Source organism: Zootoca vivipara, chromosome 6 (genome assembly GCF_963506605.1).
Source record: "Zootoca vivipara chromosome 6, rZooViv1.1, whole genome shotgun sequence".
NCBI lineage: Eukaryota > Metazoa > Chordata > Lepidosauria > Squamata > Lacertidae > Zootoca > Zootoca vivipara.
This window is the reverse complement of record NC_083281.1, coordinates 40537994-40560161: the sequence shown is the minus strand read 5'-3', so window position 1 is coordinate 40560161 and position 22168 is coordinate 40537994. Positions and strand designations below refer to the sequence as shown.

The window sequence follows — 22168 nt, the reverse complement described above, 5'->3', positions numbered from 1 at the left end:
GCTGCTTGTGTCTTCCAGGGCACACAAAACTAACATCTTCCACCCTCCCTGACTCAGTGCAAAGAAATATGGAATAGTTACCTATCTAGTTCCTGTTTGGAGACAAAGACAGATAAGAGGAACAGCCAAAACTGAATCCCTATTCAGACGGTAATATGATCAGTGGAGAAGCAAATAATTGTATTGTCAAAATTAAGCGGGGAATAAAGGACTGCTCCTTTAAAAAGGTGAACAGGGAGGCAAATGCCCAGGGTGTTGGAGGAGGGCAGGATTGCCAAGACAGCCTGATGGTCTTACACACCAATCAAGAAGAGATTCTGTTCCACTTTACAGCTCTGCTAGCTTTTGCTCATAAAGAAGGCTGGTCGCCGAAGAATTGATGCTTTTGAATTATGGTGCTGGAGGAGACTCTTGAGAGTCCCATGGACTGCAAGAAGATCAAACCTATCCATTCTTAAGGAAATCAGCCCTGAGTGCTCCCTGGAAGGACAGATCGTGAAGCTGAGGCTCCAATACTTTGGCCACCTCATGAGAAGAGAAAAATCCTTGGAAAAGACCCTGATGTTGGGAAAGATTGAGGGCACTAGGAGAAGGGGATGACAGAGGACGAGATGGTTGGACAGTGTTCTTGAAGCTACGAACATGAGTTTGACCAAACTGCGGGAGGCAGGGCAAGACAGGAGTGCCTGGCGTGCTATGGTCCATGGGGTCACGAAGAGTCGGTCACGACTAAACGACTAAACAACAACAACAACAGCTTTGCTCTTTGCAGTGTCTGGGAAGGAGGTAGACACAACTGAGAAGAGATCCAGGTCTAATAGGTGGAGAGATAAATAATGCCACAAGGAGCAGCCAGGTAGGGCAAGACAGAGGCCCAGAGAAATTGCAACACCTGCCTTGCATGTAAAAGGTTCCAGGTTCATTCCCCAGCATCTCCAGGTAGGACCAAGAGAAATAAAGGCTGTCTGAATATCCTGGAGAGTCACTGCCAGCCAGTGCAGGCAATACTGAGCTAGATGGACAAATGGTCTGAGTCAGGATAAAGGAGCTTATCACGTCCATAGTGGGGATCAGATTCTGCAAAAAAGGGAGGCATTTTGGGGTGAATCAGCAGAAAGGGAGCTGGGACAGGAGATGGAGCCCAGTTTCCAACAGCATTGTATACCTATTGAAACAACTATTCTTCTCCCCATGATGGAAGGAAGGAATCCCCTTTGGACCTCATATTCAGCTTTCCTGTTGCAACTCTGCCTTACATCTTCCTGAAGGACCTTGTGTGGACCAGCCTAGAGTAGGGAAATCTAGAGAAGCCTCTCCAGCAGCGGTCCTCCAGGTGTCATTGGACTCATTACAGTATTTAGAGACAACTAAATAAACCACAGAGCCTAGGGCTTGCTGATCAGAAGGTCGGCGGTTCGAATCCCTGCGACGGGGTGAGCTCCCGTTGCTCAGTCCCTGCTGCTACCAACCTAGAAGTTCGAAAGCATGTCAAAGTGCAAGTAGATAAATAGGTACCGCTCCGGCGGGAAGGTAAACGGTGTTTCTGTGCACTGCTCTGGTTCGCCAGAAGCGGCTTAGTCATGCTGGCCACATGACCTGGAAGCTGTCTGCGGACAAACGCTGGCTCCCTCGGCCTATAGAGTGAGATGAGTGCCGCAACCCCGGAGTCATCCGCGAGTGGACCTAACAGTCAGGGGTCCCTTTACCTTTATTTTATGATTAACTAATATACAAATGGTTGAAATAAATAAGGTAAGAATTCCCATCAGTATCAACCAGCATGACCAATGGTCAGAGGTGATGGGAGTTTAGTCCAGCAACAACTGGAGGGATAAAGGTTCCTCATCCTTCATCTACAGACAGAAGTTGCCAACACCTTTCAGGGTTCACAAGCTGGCAGAACACAAAAAGGGTCCTTTTACCTGTTAGCCCCACAATGAAATGGTACCCTAGCCAAGGAGGATCCCCTTAGCTAGTATGGCCAATATAAACTTTTCAGAGATGAAAAGCTCCAGGGCATGGAAGCATCATCATAGACATCTGTTGTTACTCATGTGCAGATTTACCTACTGCCATCTTACAACTTCACATGTTCCAAGGCTTGTTGAAAAATGGGTCCTGGGGCAGAAGAAGAGTGCATTTCTGAGCTGGGAGGAACGTGTCCTGGGTAAGATTAAGCAGGCGGCAGTGAAAAACAGGAAGACCTGCAAGAATTGCTCTGTCCAAACAGCCTGAAATGCCGTTCTATCACCGCAGGGTTCTCTCAGCATCAATAAGGTTAACTTTCATTTGGGAGGGGGGGACTTTTCATACCATTCAAAAACTCCACACCAATGCACCCCCGGCAGCCCGGGAATGGGTTCTGGCTGCTGGCACAATGTTGTGGCTTCACAGCCTGAGATGCACAAGAAGGGGAAAATCTAAGTGCCTGGTTGCCCCCAAAGTTTGGTGCCATCACTTAAGAGATCTGGCTCTCCCTTCCCTCAGTCGGCTCAGGCAACGGAAACCCCTGCTGCCAAGTCTTCCAAGATAATGCCTCTAACTTATTGTTCCATATAAAAGAAGCAGAATTAAAGAACACTTTAAAATCCAGCCCTCCTTCCAAAATGGAAACTGAACTTTGAGTCCAGGCAACCTGCTTTTGCTCAGAATCCATCCCTTCCTACCCTTGTCTCTTCCTCAGCTGCTTCTGCTGATGGAAAATTTGAACTGTAAGCTCCTGCTCTATTTTGCTGTGCTGCTCTGAAAAGTACTGGATATATGGTGCCCTCAATGTCTGAACAACAGGGGCACAGTCAGAGTTGAACCTCAATTTTAGATCTAGCCAGTCCCAACCCCTCACCTGGAAACTGATTACTTACATGAAAGAGGGAGTGGGAAGAGTAATCCTATGCTATGGCTTTAGCCAGGGTTTTATCCAAAAGTAAGTAGTCATCAAATCACAGCCAATCACTCCCCTTCCAGGTGAGTTATCTACCTGGCTTCATATCCACAATCACCAAGGCAAAAAACACAAACAAAAAAACCCCAAGCCCCTTTGTTCAATCTGCAGCATGCACAGAAGGAGCAGCACTAATCCTTTTACCACTTATTAACCAGACTAGGAATAGATTTTGTGCACACGTATGCTTAATTGCAAACAGTTACCACTAATTACTGAGTACAGGGAGCAACGCCTAGCCAAATTGGAGGCTACAGCTTCAATGATATCAAGTAAGCGAAGACCTGCCATTCGCTTGAGTTGCCACTAGAAGTTAAGAGCAAAATAATGGCTTCATCATAAAATATATTTTTCAAACTGATTTTTAATCTGCACCCTAAGTCTTGCAGGTGGCAAGGGGGGACCCGAGGAGCCTTCTGTCTATCTGCATCAGCTCAAGTTATTGATCTCTGTGTTGGCCAAAGAAACAAGAGCAGCAAAACAAGCACCACAATAGCTTATCCGGGCTCAAACTTCGATCAGCAAAAGAACATGCAGGCTTCAGAGTTACACAAGGCTCTTTTATCACACCAAATTGCAAAAGAAAAAAAGAAAAACAGCAGAAGCAAGGATTTGCATATGGGAATGGGCCATTGGCCATATAGGAACTCTCTCACAGACACACTCCATCCCTTCCTCCAAAGATATAGATGTGCCAGGCATGAGCATACCAGTAAGGTGGGCATGCACTTTACGAAAAGTTTAAAAAAAAACTGATAAGGGGGGCAGGGGGAGAGCAGGCTACTTTCTCAGACACTCAAAATGTGTATGAACATTTTGCTTCATATCTCAGGTTCTAAAATGCTCCAGATGTGGTCCCTTCCAGCTTCACAATTAATTATATGATTCTATGATATTTCCTCTTTTTAAAGTATGAAAGCTGGGAAACTGGAGGTTAGGATTCATTGGAGGGAAGGCTGGCTCTCCCCCCACCCAGCAGATGCCCAAAGAGTTAGCTTAGTTTGAACACTGGGGATTGGCCCTGTCTGCACCACTTTGCAAGTTTCTTTGGCTAAACAGGAATTGAAACCCAGGTCTCTCCACTCCAATTCTAACATTCTAACCGCTACACTGTGCAACTTTTTTCAGTTTAGCAGCCAGTCAGCAAGAGTGAGAGGGTGGTAAAGTTGGGCATTTGCCCAAGACCAACAGGGGGCCGCTGGACCAACAGTGCTGCCCTTTCCACTTTGCACAAAATATCCAAGCAGCAGCAGATGTAGTCCAAGGGAAACAACAGTTTGCATGTCCTTACTCTTCTAGCAGAGCCCCAGCCCCCACAGCAAATCCTGGAGTCTGCACTGAAGAGTAGAGAAAACCAAATACAAGCCTGCAGGTGCAAAGCGGTTCCCAGATAGGCTGGGACTGTATAGACAGAAAGCAAAGATATTAGCAAAGCAGGCCAGAAGTCAAGGAGGAAATGGATTTCTGAAGGGGAATATGGTCATGATCTGGATTTGGTGACAGAGAAGCAGCTTTGCCCTCCGATTCCAGCAGTCCTTTGTAGGAAGAAGGGACTGGGCCCTTAAGAAAATAGGATGTAGAGGGTAGGCTGTGCAATCAAGGACTGGTCAGGTGAAACTTGCACTTCCCAAATGTCATGTCAAAAGTTGCTTTGCCAAGCGGCATTTAAATCTGGCTTTGCATTTCACAAATGTGCAATTTAAAGAACGCAAGACTGGGATTAGCGGCAGGCTCAGCCCTCTGTTGACTTTCAGGGCCCCGTTCACAAGTGGAGCAGCGCTGGCCTGCTGAGCATCCCTTGCAACAGTGCCCTCAATCTGCTTTGCATGAGCCTGTACATCTACCCAGTCACAGTGCTGTAAACAAGCTATTTACTAACCAGCTCAGGGTAGCAAACCTTGGTCTGCTTTGGACAATGTTGGCCCTCTTGAACATAGTGATCCATTCAGGCCAAGCTCTCACCTGTGTTTACTAGGAAGCAAGCTCCACTAGAACATCTCTCATTTAGTGAGTCCTCTTGCCCCTCACACCATGTTTCCTCCCTAAGCATAAAACTGTGGGAAGCTGTAAGAATAGCTGGAATACATCTTAATACTACGAGGGGAGGAGGAAAGACACAAACAGAGAGGAACATGGTCTTTAGTTCTGGGCCTGTAAAAAGATGGGACAGGGAGAATTGAGGTGTTAAAAGAATTGGGTGCATGGGTGAATGGTGGCAGAGGAGCCAACTCCTAGGGACCATGGGGGCTTCAGCCTCCACAATAAAATATTTGAGGGGGCTGGGCCCCCACAAAGTTGATGGGCATTCCCATTCAAATGGTGTGTGTGCACTGAGTCATGTGATCGATTATGTGGGGCGGGGCCCCCACAATATTTTATTCAAGTTGGCACCCCTGGATGACGGAACCCCATGCAAAGAGGCACCTTTCCTATGCAAAGACCCTTAGGGAAAAGTTTCCGGTTGGCCGGGAAGGGTCTGGGAGGTCCAGTACTCACATGAAGGCGTGATAGATAAACGCCCAACCTCGGGGTCTTTCCAGCACATTGTAGAGACAGTTCTGGAGGCGCCGGTAGCGTTTGTTGGAGGCGGATCGGGCTCCGGAGCCCCCCCGGGGAACCGGCAGCGGCGTCCCGAGGAGCCCCAGGCGCCTGGGGCTGCCGGCGGCAGGGACGTCGTTTTTCTCCGTCTGCACGGCGGTAAGGGCCACGAACTCCACCCGTTGGGCTTCCACGCCGCCGCCGGGGATCGTGGCCGGAGACAGCATGGCACGGTCCCCGCCGGGCGCCCCGGCCATAGCGCTGGCAAGATGGAGAGGGCACCGTCACCGCATGGAGAGGCACCAGCCTCGAAGCCGGTCAGCCCGGCATCATGGCCCGAGGAAGGGGACCGAGAGGGGCTCCGCCGCGACACTTCGACGCTCGCGCCAGGTTAGGGACCTCCGCGCCCTCACTCTCCTCGCTTCTTGCCCGGTCACACTTCGCCCAGCGCCGCGCCTGGGTCTCAAGGGTTGGAGGCGCCCAGGGCGCACGTGCGGGACCCTCTTCGGAAAGTGAGGCGCGCTCTTAGCCTCGGCCGCGCCGTCCCCGCAGCTTCTTCAGCCTATCCAGAAAAGAAGGGGGCGCAGAGAGAGAGAGAAAAGTCCGGAGGAACTGGGATTCTCCCCCTTGCCTCGCTCACCCAATTACTTCTCCGCCTACGCCCAAGTTTAGAAGAGTTGCCGGTTTACATGGCGCTTCGCTTTGGAGAGCTGGACAGCGTCAAAAGCGCAGCCGGCTGGAAACAGGAGCAGCCGCCGCGGCGGGCTCTTTCTCCTCCTCTTGTCTCGGCCCCTCTCCATCCTGCTGGCTTTCCCACCTGCCTTTTGCTTCCCCGACTCACATGGCACCCTCTTCACCCGCCTCCTTCGGCCTCTCTCCGCCCCTCGGCGACTCGCCTTTCCGACGGCGCGGCGGCGCTCAAGAGGCGCGACGCCCGCGACTCAGCCCCGCCCTGCCTCGCCAGCCCAGAGCCGGGGGCGCGTTTCCTCCACCAGGCGGGAGGCTCAAAGCGAGACGGACGCAAAGGAGCGCGGTTTCCTGTTCGGGGCTGGGGGTCCGCCGTCTTCCTTTCCCGCTAAGCCACCCGTCCCAAGCCAGAGACTGAAAAAAGGTGCTGAAAGTCGCCAAACCACACGCTTCCAAAACTCTCACGGATACGTCGGGTTGGCCGCAGTGAGAACCGGATGCTGAACCAGATGGGCCACTGGCGTCATCCAGCAGGCTTTTCTTATGCCTTTTCTCTCGGGGATCTGTGCGACCGTCTGTCTTCCCGCCCAGAAACCCACCACGGAGGCCTCGACCTACGCGCCTTGCTTTCCAAAATACAGGCAGAGAGATACCTTGTTTCCCGAAAAGGGTGAGCACAATGTCGCCAACTGACTGAAAGGAGCTTGCTCTTCATGCCCGAGGTGCAGAAACCAGAAAGTGAAGCTCCACCCCCCCGTCCCGTCCCCACGCTGGAAGACGGACTCATTTCGCACATCATTTTATTGAATATTCATGTTGATTTGTGCTCACGATGCTCTCAGGGTGGTCACACAAAATCTCACTTTCAATACTGTACTGTTTGTGTCTGCAAAAGTTTTTGGGCTGTCACACAGCTTCATTTCCAATCACTGCATATCCCGTAACTTCCTGCTGAAATCGCATAATATTTTATACTGAATGTATGTGGAAGGGTGTTGTTCTGCTGTAGCCCCTCTGGACAGCACCCATGTGGTTTTTCTGGAGAAACGCCACAGAACAAATTAAAGCAGAATAAAGCCACCACTACTGGCACTATGATTACATCAAGAACCTGTTGCAGAGCACTCTCTGAATAAAACATTGGTCCGAAGAAGGGGCCTTAATAATAATAATAATAATAATAATAATAATAATAATAATAATAATAATAATTTATTTATTTATTTATACCTTGCCCATCTGGTTATGTCTCTCCAAAGATTGAGCTTCTTGTGCGAGGCAGAGCTATGGTGGGACGCTGTGAAGTTGGCAACCCTGCTTCCTTGTGGTTTTGCAGAAGCTCTTGGGAAAACATCCAAAGCAGAGTGCTCATTTTAATGGAATGTGCTGAGTAAATTGGTAGATTAATCGACAGCTGACTGGTTTAATCAGCAAAAACAAAGAAAAAAAGGAGAATTTTAATCAGTTGGGCAGGGAGGCTCAATTCACCTGAAAAATTGTTTCTTTTCCAGAATGTGGCAGCTAGACTAGTGACTGGGAGTGGCCACCGAGACCATATTACATTGGTCCTGAAAGACCTACATTGGCTTCTAGTAAGTTTCCAAGCGCAATTCAAAGTGTTGGTGCTGACTTTTAAAGCCCTAAACGGCCTCTGCCCGGTATACCTGAAGGAGTGTCTCCAACCCCATCGTTCTGCCTAGACACTGAGGTCCAGCTCCTAGGGCCTTCTGCCAGTTCCCTCACTGTGAGAATTGAGGTCAGAAGGAACCAGGCAGAGGACCTTCTTGGTAGTGTCACCCTGTGGAATGCCCCCCCCATCAGATGTCAAGGAAATAAACAACTATCTGACTTTTAGAAGACATCTGATGGCAGCCCTGTTCAGGCAAGTTTTTAATGTTTGATGTTTTGTCGCTTCTTTTTTATTATTATTATTATTATTATTATTAATATTTTGTTGGGAGTCACCCAGAGTGGCTGGGAAAACCCAGCCAGATGGGTGGGGTATAAATAATAATAAATTATCATCATAATCATTTTAGCATATGGAAGGGTAAGAATTGCCTGCTTTCAGAGGTACCCTCCCTCCCTAATTATGTTTATCTTTCTTTTCCAGAATGTATCCAAAGTAGGGTCCCACACACAACATGAGGGATGATGACTAAAAACTAAGACTGTTACTAAAACAATTTAGAAACAAAAACAAAAACTTGACTGGGTTTCTATTGTGCCTTTTTGCTTCAGAAGGATCTACAAACTGCTTACAAAATAGCAGCCCTGGGCTGCTTCTGTTCCCTCCCATCAGTCCCAGCACCAGCAGTCAGCCAGGTCAGGCACTGACCAAGGACTCCAGGGGCTTGAAAGGGCTGCTCACCTGGTTGGCGCTGCCCTTCAAAACCCTCCCGCATCAGGCCCTGGGATGTTTTGCCACTTTTGAACGAGAGCCATGCTTAGCTCACTTCCATGGTAGGTGGGTGCCATTGTAAGTTACCAAAATGTAATGACCAGGCTTACAGACCTATGCAACATATTGTTTCCATGGATCTGTGGCAGGCATAGGCAAACTCGGCCCACCAGATGTTTTGGGACCACAACTCCCATCACCCCTAGCTAACAGGAGCAGTGGTCAGGGATGATAGGAGTTGTAGTCCCAAAGTATCAGGAGGGCCAAGTTTGCCTATGTCTGATCTATGGTCTAAATTGGATGATAATTGGAGTTGGTGGGACCATCATCAGTAGCACCATGCCAACACACAGACACACCATGCCCTGAAAGTCTGGAACTGGCCCTCATACTTAGCACTGCTTTATGGTAGGATGCTCTTGCCACCACTGCTCTCATGAGCTTATTGTGGCTCATCCCATCTTCCCCTGGCTATGAGCTTCACTCTCTTCTCCCTGTCCAAGAGCTGAGAGGGAGGACCTTATATGTATGTACATCAGCCAGGCAAAAAGAATGACTGCATGGAAGGGTGTGGGGTCAGGCCTCACCAGCCTTAGGCCCTCATCTTCTGTTTATTGAGTGGGGTGTCATAAGAACATAAGAAAGGCCTGCTGGATCAGGCCAATGGCCCACCTAGTCCAGCATCCTGTTCTCACAGTGCCCAACCCGATCACTGAGGGAAACCTCCAAGCAGGATTTGAACACAAGAGCACTCTCTCTCTCCCTGTGGTTTCCAGCAACTGGTATTCAGAAGCATTTACTGCCTCCATCAACAGCCCTTTCCTCCAATCTCTGAAAAGAAATGCCTATGCCTCCTTGTCCTGATTCTTGTATGTGTGATATATGAGTGAAAAGTGTTAATGTCCCAAGGCACCTGGCTCTCAAGCCAGATTGGTGTGCCCCATGACTGAATGGAGGCAACAGGCTACTCTCCTTACATAGACTCCTGCAGAGATAGATTGCAGACCATAGATCCAGGCAGGGAGGGCATTCTTGAAGCACCAGGAATCATCCAATCATATCTGATGCAGAGAAATAGCAGAATCACCTGATTCCACACACACCCTCCCTAGAGGAAGATGATTGGATGAAGCCAACAAGCCTAGAGAAATCAATCATTCAGAGATGCAACAGGCAGCCTCTACTGTGAGCAGCACTTCTTTGGGCTCTTGGGAGCTTTTAGTTATGTGATGCATCTATTTCTGTTTGGGATTTTGTTGTACTAAGCAGATCAAATCAAATGGGGGAAAACTAAGGAGATCAGTAGGAAATTAGCAGCCACAAAACCACTAAATAAGGACCCAGTATGAACTTTAATTGTCTCAATTTCTGTTAGGAAGACCCAGACATGTTTCCCACCCAATTTTCTGCCCCTTCCCCCCAAAGTTAGTCAAGTGTCTGTGGGCACTCAAGCAAGGGGTACAAATTATATGTTGTTGTTGTTGTTGTTGTTGTTGTTTCCAACCTCACTGTGCTGAATTCTTTTATTTTTGGGGGGGGGAGCAGGAGGGTGCCCCTGTCCCATTGAGGTTATTTTTTGTTCTAAATACTTTTACACTTACGAAAACCTTGGGGTTCCCCCGAGGCTGCTGATATTGCCTGGATGACACTGTTTGGTCAACATAGAGATCCACACTCAGAGAATTCTAGCCTGACAAAAATATTCAGGGTGCCAAGCAAGGTCAGTGAGGGGTGTGGCCTGGGGAGAGTCCCAGGGGCCAGATTTGAAGGCCTGGAGTGCCACGTTCAGACCCCAGGCCTGAATCTCACCAGGCTCAGTTGGTCGAGCATGAGACACTTAATCTCAGGGTTGTGGGTTCAAGCCCCACGTTAGGTGAAATGTTCTTGCATTGCAGAGGGTTGGACTAGATGATCCTCATGGTCCCTTCCAACTCTACAGTTCTATGGTTCTAAGTTGAAAATGAAATAGTTCTAATAAAGAGTCATGCACAACAGGTCTTCTCTCCCTTCAACTGCTTTCCCACTCTGCTTCTAGCCAGGCCTCCTAATCTAGATGTGGGAAATGCCCTTAAAGGTATAGTCACACTTATCCTTACAGAGCAGGGGAGACTGATTGTACTGGGCTTCTGTGATGGAGTTGTCTGCCATCAGAGACCAGCAAATGCAACTTCCTCAGGCCAGAGGTGGGATGAGCAGCGACTCACCTTGCAGACTTGCATCTGGGGCTAGTCCTGTGTGCAAATCCCCTTCTAACTCATTCTTTAACATCATAATGAAGGAGAAGACTCCAACCCCAGGGTCATGGCAGACCAGTTTCATTTTTGTGGCACTGTCAGATTACATCCTGGTTTGCTCCCTTTCATCTTTGCCAACGGAACCACTTCCCCACCTACAGATTAATCCCACAGGAGGTTGGGTCTGTTATGCTTTCAAAACGGGCTTTGGTTCCTCCAAATGCACCCCCGGGATCCCAACGGCTCCAAGCCACAAGGAACAAGAATGAAAATTAAAGGCTCATGCATTAGTGAATTATTTAATGTGTGGTTGAGGGGCTTGGCACCGATGCCCAGTCCTAATGAGCATCGCTGCTTTCGGAAGGCACTTAGAGATGTGGGCCATAAAAGCATCAATAAGTAATACCTCTGCCACCTACATTCTCCTCCCAGCAAAGGGACTTGCTAGGAAAAACTGGAGCAGAAGCAATCTCCCGAGGTCCAGTAAAAGGTGACCAGTCAAGGCACATGCTTCAAATATCCCTATTTATTCCTGGGCCCTCAATAAAAGAGAAGCCTTGCTGTTGGGTCAGGCCAAAAGAGGACCACATCTAGCCTAACAACCTGTTCTCACGGTGGCCAGCCAGGTGTCCATGGGAAGCCTGCAGGCAGAACCTGAAGGCGCCTGCACTGTCTCCCCACAACAACAGAGATTCACTGTTGCTCTGCCTACCTTATGCTAAAGGAGAACCCCAGTTAGCTTTTTTCCTATTTTATTTTAAATATGCTTTATTAATTTTGCACACGCTTTAGAAAACAATAAAGCACAATGGGGGAGAAATGGTGAATCACATTTTGATGGGCAGAAGATACTGTATAAATAATATAGACTGTTTGTGCATCTTGCATTTCACAGAAGCAATACAAACTTATGGATAGAGCCATTTACTTGTAGAGTTGGGAGGGAACATGAGAACCCACCTATCAAAGGCGGCCCACTCCTTTACACATTCAGTTACCCCGGGTTGACAAACTCTGAACTGAACTCATAGGCTTGGCGCCTTGCTGGAACTGAGCAGGTCAGGATATTGTCAGCACCTGGAGGGGAGGCCACCTGAGAACCACATCTATGCTGTGCTGGGTTCCATGATGGAAGAAAGGCAGGAGATAAATTAAGTACAAGATTATATTAATTTTGTTTGCTTACTTAAGGAGGAGGATCAGAGATGCGTGTTGCACTGAGGGTGGGTGACATGTCCTCCAGGATCCCTTCCAACTCCAAATTCTGTGATTCTGTGAAGAAGAACCAGTGGTTCCTTGGTGGTAGCAGCTGGGAACTCTTGCACAAGGGCTGTTAACTATGCATGATGCAGTTCTATAAGAGAATGGAGAAACACAACATTTGGTTTCCAGCTTTCATTTCAAAAGAGAACTAGGTTTTGAGGCCTTATTAGTGTGAGGATATATTTAGGAAAGGCTGCCTGATGACATCTCACTAATTAAAGAATGTGACTGCCTAGTTCTGTGCCTTTCCTCCTAACTAGCATGACCAGAATCAAATATGCAAAAACAACCAAGTTCTCTTCGTTTGCCTAATTTCTACATGCCACAGAAATCACCTTTGCTTGAAGCAGGATTTTTCTTTTTCTAAGAACACACAGAATAGCTTTCAGCCCTTGACTCACCTTGCTTTTTCAGGATAAACAATCATATGCACAAGGGCAGGATGATCTTTTCTGGTGGGCATCTCTGGGGAGACACAGCTGAGCTGTTCCTTTGCCTGCTGATCTGCACAATCAACAGTTCACATGCTTAGTCTGCTTTATGGGATTAGCAACTGGGCCAAAGCTGGTCCTGAGAGGGACATCGCAGCCATTCTCCCAGTTGCCAGGCCAGAGAACTCAGAGTCAGCAGTGCAGTGGTCAGAGCATTGGACTAGCCCCAGGAAGACCCAGGCTCACATCCCCACTCAGCTGAGAAACTCACTGGGTGACCTTGGGCCAGTCACTCTCTCTTAGCCCAGGGGACATGAAGTGCCTTTGGTTCAAAGCCTGCATTTCCATCTGGTCATCCTTCCAGTGGTGGGTGAGGCCAGAGGCAAAAAGGGCGCAGAGCAACCTGTATGATTTTTACCTTTGCACAGTAGCTTCTGCACATACCCCACTCCATCCTCCACCATGGGAAGCAAGAAACATCGCAGTATTACTGTTCAAGGACAAATTCCGGTCAGGCAAATACAATCAAGGATGGTGCAATGCAGGGCTGGTGAGGGGCGTGGCCTGGAGAAAGGGGTGTGGCTCCAAAGCCAGAAAGGAGTACATTTGGCCCATGAGCTTGAGGTTTCACCTTCTGGTCTCAGCCTAGCCTAACTCACAGGATTGAGTGAGTTAGTGTGGCATGTGGGTTAGGGGAACCACGTGCATGGCCTTGAGCTCCTTGGAGAGAGGTTGTATATATAAATGTAGCAGTTAGGGGAGGCAGCAACATCTGTGGCATTGCACTTGCCACTTTGCCAGCAGGCTACATAAATGAGCAGAACCAAGACCTCCATTCTCAAAGCAGGCCTCCAGCATAGCCAGCAGCTGATCAGGAATCTACTCCTGTGAGTGATAAGAATTGAGCAGTATGTGTGCCACAGATCAGTTTCTGCAACCACGGGTTTTCCACATCTGTGTGCCTTTCCTGCAAAGGCTTGCACAAAGTGTGTTGATGGTTATCTTTGGGTTGTTTCCTTTCTCTCCTGAAACTGAAGTAGAAAGGCTCATTTTCTCCTCCATAACAGCCTAAGTGTGTGGTGGTGTTGGACCAAAGGGAATTTGTTTGTGTGCATCCAGGAATCAGTATATGGGTCACCAGTTACCAACCCCTGCATTAAACCACCCCCAGCAGAGCTTCTTTCAGCTCAAGGAAATGGCTCAACGCTCAAGCCTTCCATTGTATTCTGTTGGTGAGATGAGAGCATCTCCTTTATTATGCAGGACACCGAGGTCATAGGAAGAGCCTGGGTCTCTGGGTATTTTGCTGGCCATCAAGACATCTCCAGCCATGTGTCCAAAGGACTGTGGACAACCAGTTCCTCATGATGGTCGGAGGATGGAGGACTTTCCCTTGGCATCAGTCCATGGACACACAAACCACACCCGTGATGAACAATGACAGCTGGGATATCTTTGCTTCTGCTTTTTTGGTGTCTCTTTTGAACCTAGAAACCTCCTCCGATCGATTTCATAGCCGAGAATATATTTTGTTACTTTTTGTCTTGGTCCAAAGCCAGAGAGTCTAAATCAATATGGCACCAACTTATCCATCAGATCTGTCATGGGTTTCGGGAAGCCAGCCTGATCTCTTTTGCTGCCACAATGTTGCCTGGTTGGACTGGGCTTCAGCACTATCCTCCTCCCCTCAATGAAACTTTAAAAAGGCTTTCCAAGGCCTGAGCTAATAAGAACAGGGAGTCCTGAGCGCCTGGAGCCCACTCCACTCCTGGGAACGAGAATTCAGTTCCTGGCATGGCACTAAGGACAGAAATGGCATCCTCAGGGTTTCCTGTAAGAGTAGCTACACACACACACACACACACACACACACACACACACACACACACACACACACCTGGGGTGGCAGGGGGTGAGAATGACCACCTTTGAGGGAAGTGGGATTTACATGGCCGGCACCTCATTCTACAGTCTCCACTGTGTGTGGTGGACTGGACCACATTTGGGTGGTTTCTGAACAGGCCAGAACTGTGGGAGGCAACTCCTGAGTCCAGATCAGGAGGGTCTGCAGTTGAAAGCTGGGGGAGGGGAGCAAACAGTATCATCCCTGGCTGAGGGCCAGGTTCTAATTATTTAAACCAGGACTGCCCAAGCCAGAGGCTTGGTTCTGTCCACCACCAATCCAGAGGTGAGGTGAGGCCCGAAAGCCCCTGCAAGCCATTCCGAGATTCCTAAAGGAAGGGTGTAATGCAGGAGTAGGGAGCCTCAGGCTCTCGATGCCTCTCTATCCAGCCCTCAGAACTGGAGTGTTTTTGCCTGGCTGGGATATACCTCTGATAATACATCTTGCTTGCCTACACAGAGGATGGAAAGGGGTGTGTGTGTGTGTGTGGATAAACTGTATGAAGGTTACAATCACATTTGTTGCTCTGCCTGCTTTTTGCTTCTGGCCCTGCCCACCAGTGGCATATTGGCCCCCAGAAGTTTAATGCAGACCTCGGGCTGAAAAGGGATTCCCCACGCTGCATAATGAATAGAACAGGCCACCCACAAAGCTTGAGTGCAAACCAAATAAAACCGAACACCATGGAGCAGGCATCCCCAAACTTCGGCCCTCCAGATGTTTTGGACTACAATCCCCACCATCCCTGACCACTGATCCTGTTAGCTAGGGATGATGGGAGTTGTAGGCCAAAATATCTGGAGGACCGCAGTTTGGGGATGCCTGCCATGGAGCATCAAGCGCCAAGGGCTGCACTTACATGGCTCACCCTCTGCTAGAGGTGGAATCAAAGCAGCCCCAGGCAGGCCTCTGACCTCCTGAGTGGCTAAAGCTCCATCTGAGGAGTTTGGAGTCCCACCCACTGGAGTCTTCAGCCACAGTGAAAGCAATGCCAAGGAAACCAGTTTTAATATGTGCATTCATCAAATTCCTAAATGCATGCTGAAAGCAAAAACATTAAGTCTTAATGATCAACTTCTGAATGATTAAGCTGTTTCAATAGTCTTTGCTTTTCTGCTTCCTCTGTTTGTCTACTCCAGCATCTCTGACCTTGGGTGATAGTAAACAGGCTACTACTAACACATAAAATTGTCCACGATGCTAAGATTTTGCAGGTTGTGCTTGCAAGACCTTTGATCTTGGTTCACTAGCAGCTCAGGATCAGCCCCATTTAATCTGACAACAGCAGACCCTCCGTGTCCCTTTTTTCCAGGGATGTCCATGATTTAGAGAAGCCGCCCCAGTTTCTGATTTGATCCTAGAATGTCCCACTTTTCCTTAGGATGTCCCTATTTTCATTGGAGAAATGCTGGAGGGTATGGAGTTTTCTGACCCACGAGACGTCTGAAGGCAATCCTCTATAGGGAAGGTGTTTTTTTTTTTTTAATGCAATAGATTTTCAAGGTTCCCATTGCTCCAGCAGTTTAGCTTTAGACAAGGTTTAATCTCATTAGCTGGCAGAAGATATATTTTGCAAAGTGCTTTGCACTGATCCCGCAAGAGCAGCTCTCTGCAATCTTATCTTAATTCATAGCATATATTGTGGTTGAGAGGACCTTAACAAAGAGCAAAGGCAAAGCCCAGAGAGCACATTCTATGCAAGCAGGAGCCAAAAAGCAAACCAAAAAACCGGCCTCGAATCCAGGTAGCCACCACTCAAAATAGTAATCAGCAGGTTCATGTTCATAAGGGATGTTCTTTTGCATATAACAAAGCTGACAAGCACCTGCTTAAGACACTATCGTTTAGGCAAGACATGGTAGATGTAGACATATTATAATTGCTTTGACTATTAATTGTAATTAACTTTAAATGATTTTAATTGTTTTTCACATATTCATTGATATTTCTTGTAAACTCTAGAAATTTAAGAGCTTATACTACTTTCAAGCAGTAAATGCAGGGTGTTTTTTTTCAGCCAGAACTCAGTTCCGGCACCTCTCAGGTGGGCACCATTGCCATGATAAGAGAAAAAGGGAAGTGTTCATGTTGAGTTCGGGCACCTCTTTTTCTAGAAAAATAGCACTGAGTTTATGTGTTTTGTTTAATTAATTAAGAGTATGCTAGCTAAGAGACAACACAGCCCCCTCCCCAGAGAACAGGATCAGCCTACAGCAGTCACCCCCAAACTCAGCCCTCCAGATGTTTTGGGACTACAATTCCCGTCATCCCTGACCATTGGTCCCGTTAGCTAGGGATGATGGGAGTTGTAGTCCCAAAACATCTGGAGGGCCAAGTTTGGGGGTGCCTGGCCTACAGCATTTTATGGCCTGAAGAAAATGGGAACAGAGGAGAAATTCGAATCAGTTCACATTTAAAGGCCAGTTTATCAAACTCACACTTCCTAAAACAACATGCAAACCAAAACACTGCCATCCTCGAAATCCACATTTATCCAAATTGTGTGATGCAGTTCTGCAACAAAAAATGCATGTACTGGGGAAAGATTGTGTAAAAATGAATATCTTAGTGAAAATAGCATACAGAAATGCATCATATTAGGGGAGATTGCTTTGCAAAAATGTATATGTTAGTCAAAGCTGCCTACAATAAATTTGCTATTAGGAAAAATTCTCATTAAAATGTGCATGAATTTTCACGAGGGCTTAAAAAAAGTAAAATAATTGTAAACTGATGTGAAAAATTGGAGAACTGAATTTAACCCTGGAAAAATGAGAAACTGAGAAAATAGCCGAAATTGACAGATCCTTCCATCTATATTGAGGAGAAGGGTTAGACATTGCCATCCATTCCAGATAAAGAAGCCAGCCAAACGGACAGCTGAATTCATACTTCAACACAAGTGGGATAAAATCTGGTCCAAAGCTCTGTTGAAAACAAATATCACCTTGATCAAACTGTCCACTATGCCCCCAAGGTCATATTCCTGGTCAGTCACTGCCAGTTCAGATCCCATGAGTGTATATGCAAAATAAAAACGTTTTGCTCCAACATGCATCCCAAATGGAATTCAACAACCCCACAGCATGCTAAACCTGACAAAATCATAGAAGTATCAATATCACACAGCCAATAGGGTGAAAATGGCATCGTAAATATGCACGAGACTGGCTGGTGCTGAAAGGCAATCAGGGCTGTTACTGAAGTCCTGAGCAATATGGGGAACTTGCGGTTAAAACAAAACCAGCACTTTCTGCGGAATCCAGAAAGGAACAGGAAGCTGTGGGTATATTTGTGTGTTCCTCTTACTGCAGAACTCCCAGCTTTCCTCACCTCTGTAGATGCTGGCCATCCACCAGGGTTGTCATATTTCAAATCTGGACAGAAAAGTTGTTGAGCTTTTTTTGCAAATTTGCCAAAAGTAAATAGGTTTTTGACCTATTTTTAAGAGAAATCACCCCAAATGACACTGCTGACATGGGTTGCCATACATCCAGATTTCCCCGAACATTTTAGCGATTTCCGCCCAGGAACTGCTTCCGACTGCAGTATTCCGGATACGTGCAGGAAATTCCGGACCTATTCCAACCCTACTCAAACTTTTCTTCCTTTCCCTCCTCTCCCGTTTTCTTACTGTCAGGACATTGGGGAGGAGGAATAGGATCCCAGCAAGGGGTTTAGCCAGGACTGGGACACACCAGGACAAGCAGGGGATGGGGAAGGAAGTACTCACAGTGTGGTGGAGGATGGGAAGCGGATGGGGGTCAGTGCACAGGAACCAGAGCAGCAGGACCCATCACCAGAGCCAGAGGAGCCCCTGTCTCCACAAACACAGTGGGCTCTGAGATGCAGGGACCAGCAGCAGGAGGGGCACTCTACAAGGCTGAGGCAAGGACCCACAGCCCAGCTCCCTAGCTGGCCAGGTGGGGCTCAGTAGCTCTGGGAGGAGGTGTGTGATTCCTCAGCTGGAGTAGGAACAGGTGAGGGTCCCATGCCTTGTCAAGCCCAGATGCTGCAACTAGCATGCAAGGTATAAAAGGGCAGCAGAGCGCAGGTGCTGTGTCTGCTCTCAACTGCCCATATTGGATGCTCCAGGATCTCTGTGGGGCTTTGGATATGTGGATTGATCCTGGACTGGGGATTTGACATACTGACTTGCTGCCAGGTAGGCCAGGGGCTCAGGACACTTACCATCACAGGCCCCCAATTTGCATCACATAATAAATCAATACCCACTGGATTGATTGGTTATGTGGAAAGCCCTGCTAGCTCCCTCACCTTTTTTTTCTCCCCTCCCTAGCTCAGGCCCAACCCCAATTTCCTTCTCCTTCTCTTTCCTCCTCTCCATGGGCGACACTCAAGGCCACAGTAGACACAACAAACAATTGTGTGAATGGCATCTGAAAAATTAAATAACAGGTACAAGGGGAGGGTAATGGTTAAAGCCCCAATTTAGACTGGGGGCTCCTCCCACACCTGACATTTACAATACAAGCAGCTATTGAACCAGTCAGGCTAATTTCTGTAGCTGGCCAGTTAAGTGCTCTCTGCAGCATCTCAAAGAGTAAGCTATGGGTCACAGCAACAACTTGGTGACGATGCCGTCCAGGAAAGCAGTAGGCATTTTCCAACCCCACTTGCCTGGCTGGGTGTCCCTGTCACCCTAGGAAGGAGGGAAAAATAGGCCAAGTGAGTTAAATTTTTGGTGTATGAGTTTTGGCTGATGCTGGAAGCTGGATACATAGAGGCACACTTTGCTCTGTGCTGGACCCAAAGCTGTGGCTTCAGACGTCCCTGGAAACCTATTGGGGAAGCAAGGTCTATTGGCATGTTAATGCTGTGAGCCCCTCTATCATACCCTCCAACATTTCTCCGATAAAAATAGGGATGTCTCATCCCATAATGATAATTTTACTATATACTGTACACCCCACACATCTTATTGGGTTGCCCCAGCACTCTGGACAACTTCCAACATATATAAAAACTTAAGAAAACATTTTTTTTAAAAAAAAAACCCTTCCCTATACAGGATTGCCTTCAGATGGCTTGGGGGTTAGAGAACTCCATACCCTCCAACATTTCTCCAATAAAAATAGGGACATCGGGAAAAGTAAGACATTTCGGGATCAAATCAGAAATCGGAACAGCTTCTCTAAATCAGGGATGTCCCAGGAAAACAGGGACATTTGAAAGGTCTGCCTCTATCCTATACACGGTGTGTGTGTGTGTGTGTGTGTGTGTGTGTGTGTGTGTGTGTGTGTGTGTGTGTGTGTGTAAATAAAACAATATACCCTAGACACCACAGTCTCCACTGACCTTCAATCCAAGGAAACCAAACCTTGAAGTGCTGTAACCCCTGGAGGCTCCAGCTGCTCAGTTAGTGGCAGACTTTGGGCTCTCAAATTTCAGTGGCATGCTGTGTAACACTAAAATTCAGTGCTCCCCCCACCTTTCATGCACCATTCTACAGCATTGTTGTGGTGCCCCCTGCAGCATGGCCCCAATGCGGCCAAACCAGTTATGCTACCCTAAAACCGCCTCTGCCAGAGGCTGGGGATTTTGCAGAAACATGCTATTCTTTCCTACAACAAAATGGTTGTTATGCCCAGGTAAATGTGCTGGGCATCAGGGCAGCAGAAGCTGACATCCTTTTGTGAAAAGACGATAGTATTTCTTTGGAGCTTATCGGGGAGATGGAGTGACTGTCCTGTGAGGAAACGTTGCAAGTGTATGTGACTTTTTAGTTTAGAGGAAAGGTGAGGAAGAGGTAATGCAATAGACATTTATAAAATTATGCATGGCATGGAGAAACTGGATGGAGGAAAGATTTTTCTCCCTTTCTCACAACTCATGAACATCCAAAGAAGCTGAATGTTGGAAGATACAGGACAGATGAAAGAAAGTACAGCACATAAACTACAGAATTTGCTCCTGTGCATAGGTGCCAAGTTCCAGATTGAAAAATCCAGGATCAGCAGCGCCGCGGCACCGGAAGTCACTTCTACGCACTTCGCTTCCGGCCATGCGTAGAAGCGACTTCTGGCGCTGCGGACATTTTGGAAATGGGCAGAGCGGCATCAGAAGTCGCTTCTATGCATGTCCGGAAGTGCATGGAAGCGACTTCCGGTGCCGCCGCGGCACCGGAAGAACATGGCCGCTGGCAGGAGCTCCGTAATCTGGGGGAATACGGGGTATTTTGCCATTCTGGACACCTGCGGAAAACGGTAAGAAAATACGGGGGGTTTCCCGGGGAAAACGGGGTACTTGGCAGCTATGCTCCTGTGGAAGGCAGTGATGGCTACCAACTAGGATGGCTTTAAAAGAGGATTAGGCAAATTAATGGAGGAGAGGGCTACCAACAGCGACTAGTCATTATGGCTGTGCTCTGCCTCCATAGTCAGAGGCATACATTGCTGGAAACCACAGCTCTTGTGCTGAGGTCCTGCTTGAGAACAGGATGAGAACAGGATGAGGAACTAGATGGAGCACTGGCCTCATCCAGTAGGCTCTTATGCATCTATTTCACAACACTTTCTCTCTTCACCCCCCTCTTTGCAACTCTATAACCTTCCTGGAGGCCTACGGTAGAAATAGTCCAAGCTTCACATCTGAAACCAGCAGAGACAACTTTGGGCTCCAGCCTTCCTTCTGCACATGGTTGCTTCCCTTCCCCTGCCCCAAACCCACCGTTCTGGAGACATCACAGAGGCAGGATCTGCAGCAGCAGCCGTGCTCTTAGTGCTAAAGTCGGGCATTCCTCGGCCTGCTGCTTTGGGAACCGAGAAACGTTTGTGAAAGTTCTTTACCACACAGATTTTGCTCTTTTTAAATGCTGCGCCAGCGAGAGCTTAAGAGTGCTGATCACCCGTTAAAGCTACAATCTCATCTCGAGGGAAAATCCGATCACTTAATCGTTTGGCTGGCTCCTTCCGCGCCGCCCCCGCCCCCTGCCTGCAATCCTCCTTCTCCTCAATTTGGCACAAATCTTTTTCCTTGTTTTTCCCCCCATTCCAATTATATATATAAACCTTTTGTTTTTACAAGCACTGCCAGAGGAATTAGCTGTTGTGTCCCTGAGATATCCTATTTATCACTGTGTAGGCGCAGCCAATGGAGCGGACAAATGATCCCAGGGGAGGTTTTAACATGTGGGAAGCTGTGCACAGGGTGTGACCAGGGGAAAGGGCCATAGCTCAGTGGTAGAGCATCTGCTTTGAATGCAGAAGGTCTCAGTCCCCAGTGACCTATCCAGGTATGGTGGGGAGAGACCCAGGTCCGATCCCTAGAGCGCTGCTGCCAGTCAGTGTAGCCACTATTGAAGTAGAGGGGCCAATGGTCAGACTTGGTATAAGGCAGCTGAATTGACTGGGGGAGGCAGAGTACACAGTCAGTCCCAGGTTCAAACTCCAGCATAGAACCCCTGCTTGAAAGCCTGGAAAGGAACTGCCAGTCAGTACAGTACAGTACAGTACAGTACAGTACAGGACAGTAGAATACCAAGCTAGCCAGACCAGTGGTCTAACTTGGTATGAGGCACCCCCCTATATGATCACCCAATACAGCCAAGTGAAATGCAGACCTTCCACGTGTCCCTATTTTCCAGGGACATCCCTGATTTAGAGAAGACACCCCGGTTTCTGATTTCATCCTGGAATGTCCCACTTTTCCTTAGGATGTCCCTATTTTCATTGGTGAAAAGTTGGAGTGTATGCAAATAGACTCCCAGAACTGTAGAGTTGGAAGGGACCCCTAAGGGCCACCCAGTCC

The 22168-nt window shown here is 48.0% G+C and overlaps 1 protein-coding gene and 1 long non-coding RNA gene across 2 annotated transcripts in view; one reads left to right on the top strand and one right to left on the bottom strand.

Annotated features, from left to right (window-relative positions):
* KCNQ4 (potassium voltage-gated channel subfamily Q member 4) overlaps positions 1-6320 on the bottom strand; it is a 91005-nt gene extending 84685 nt beyond the window's left edge. The window contains exon 1 of the mRNA XM_035121190.2: positions 5438-6320. Within this exon, the coding sequence (XP_034977081.2) occupies positions 5438-5736 (299 nt within the window). The 5' untranslated portion in view covers positions 5737-6320. The remainder of the gene's footprint in view (positions 1-5437) is intronic.
* A 171-nt stretch (positions 6321-6491) lies between these two features.
* LOC132592377 (uncharacterized) lies at positions 6492-8336 on the top strand. Its single transcript, XR_009557841.1, has 3 exons — positions 6492-6836; positions 7678-7758; positions 8280-8336. It is a non-coding gene; the product is annotated as an uncharacterized LOC132592377 (long non-coding RNA).
* The last annotated feature ends 13832 nt before the right edge of the window (positions 8337-22168 follow it).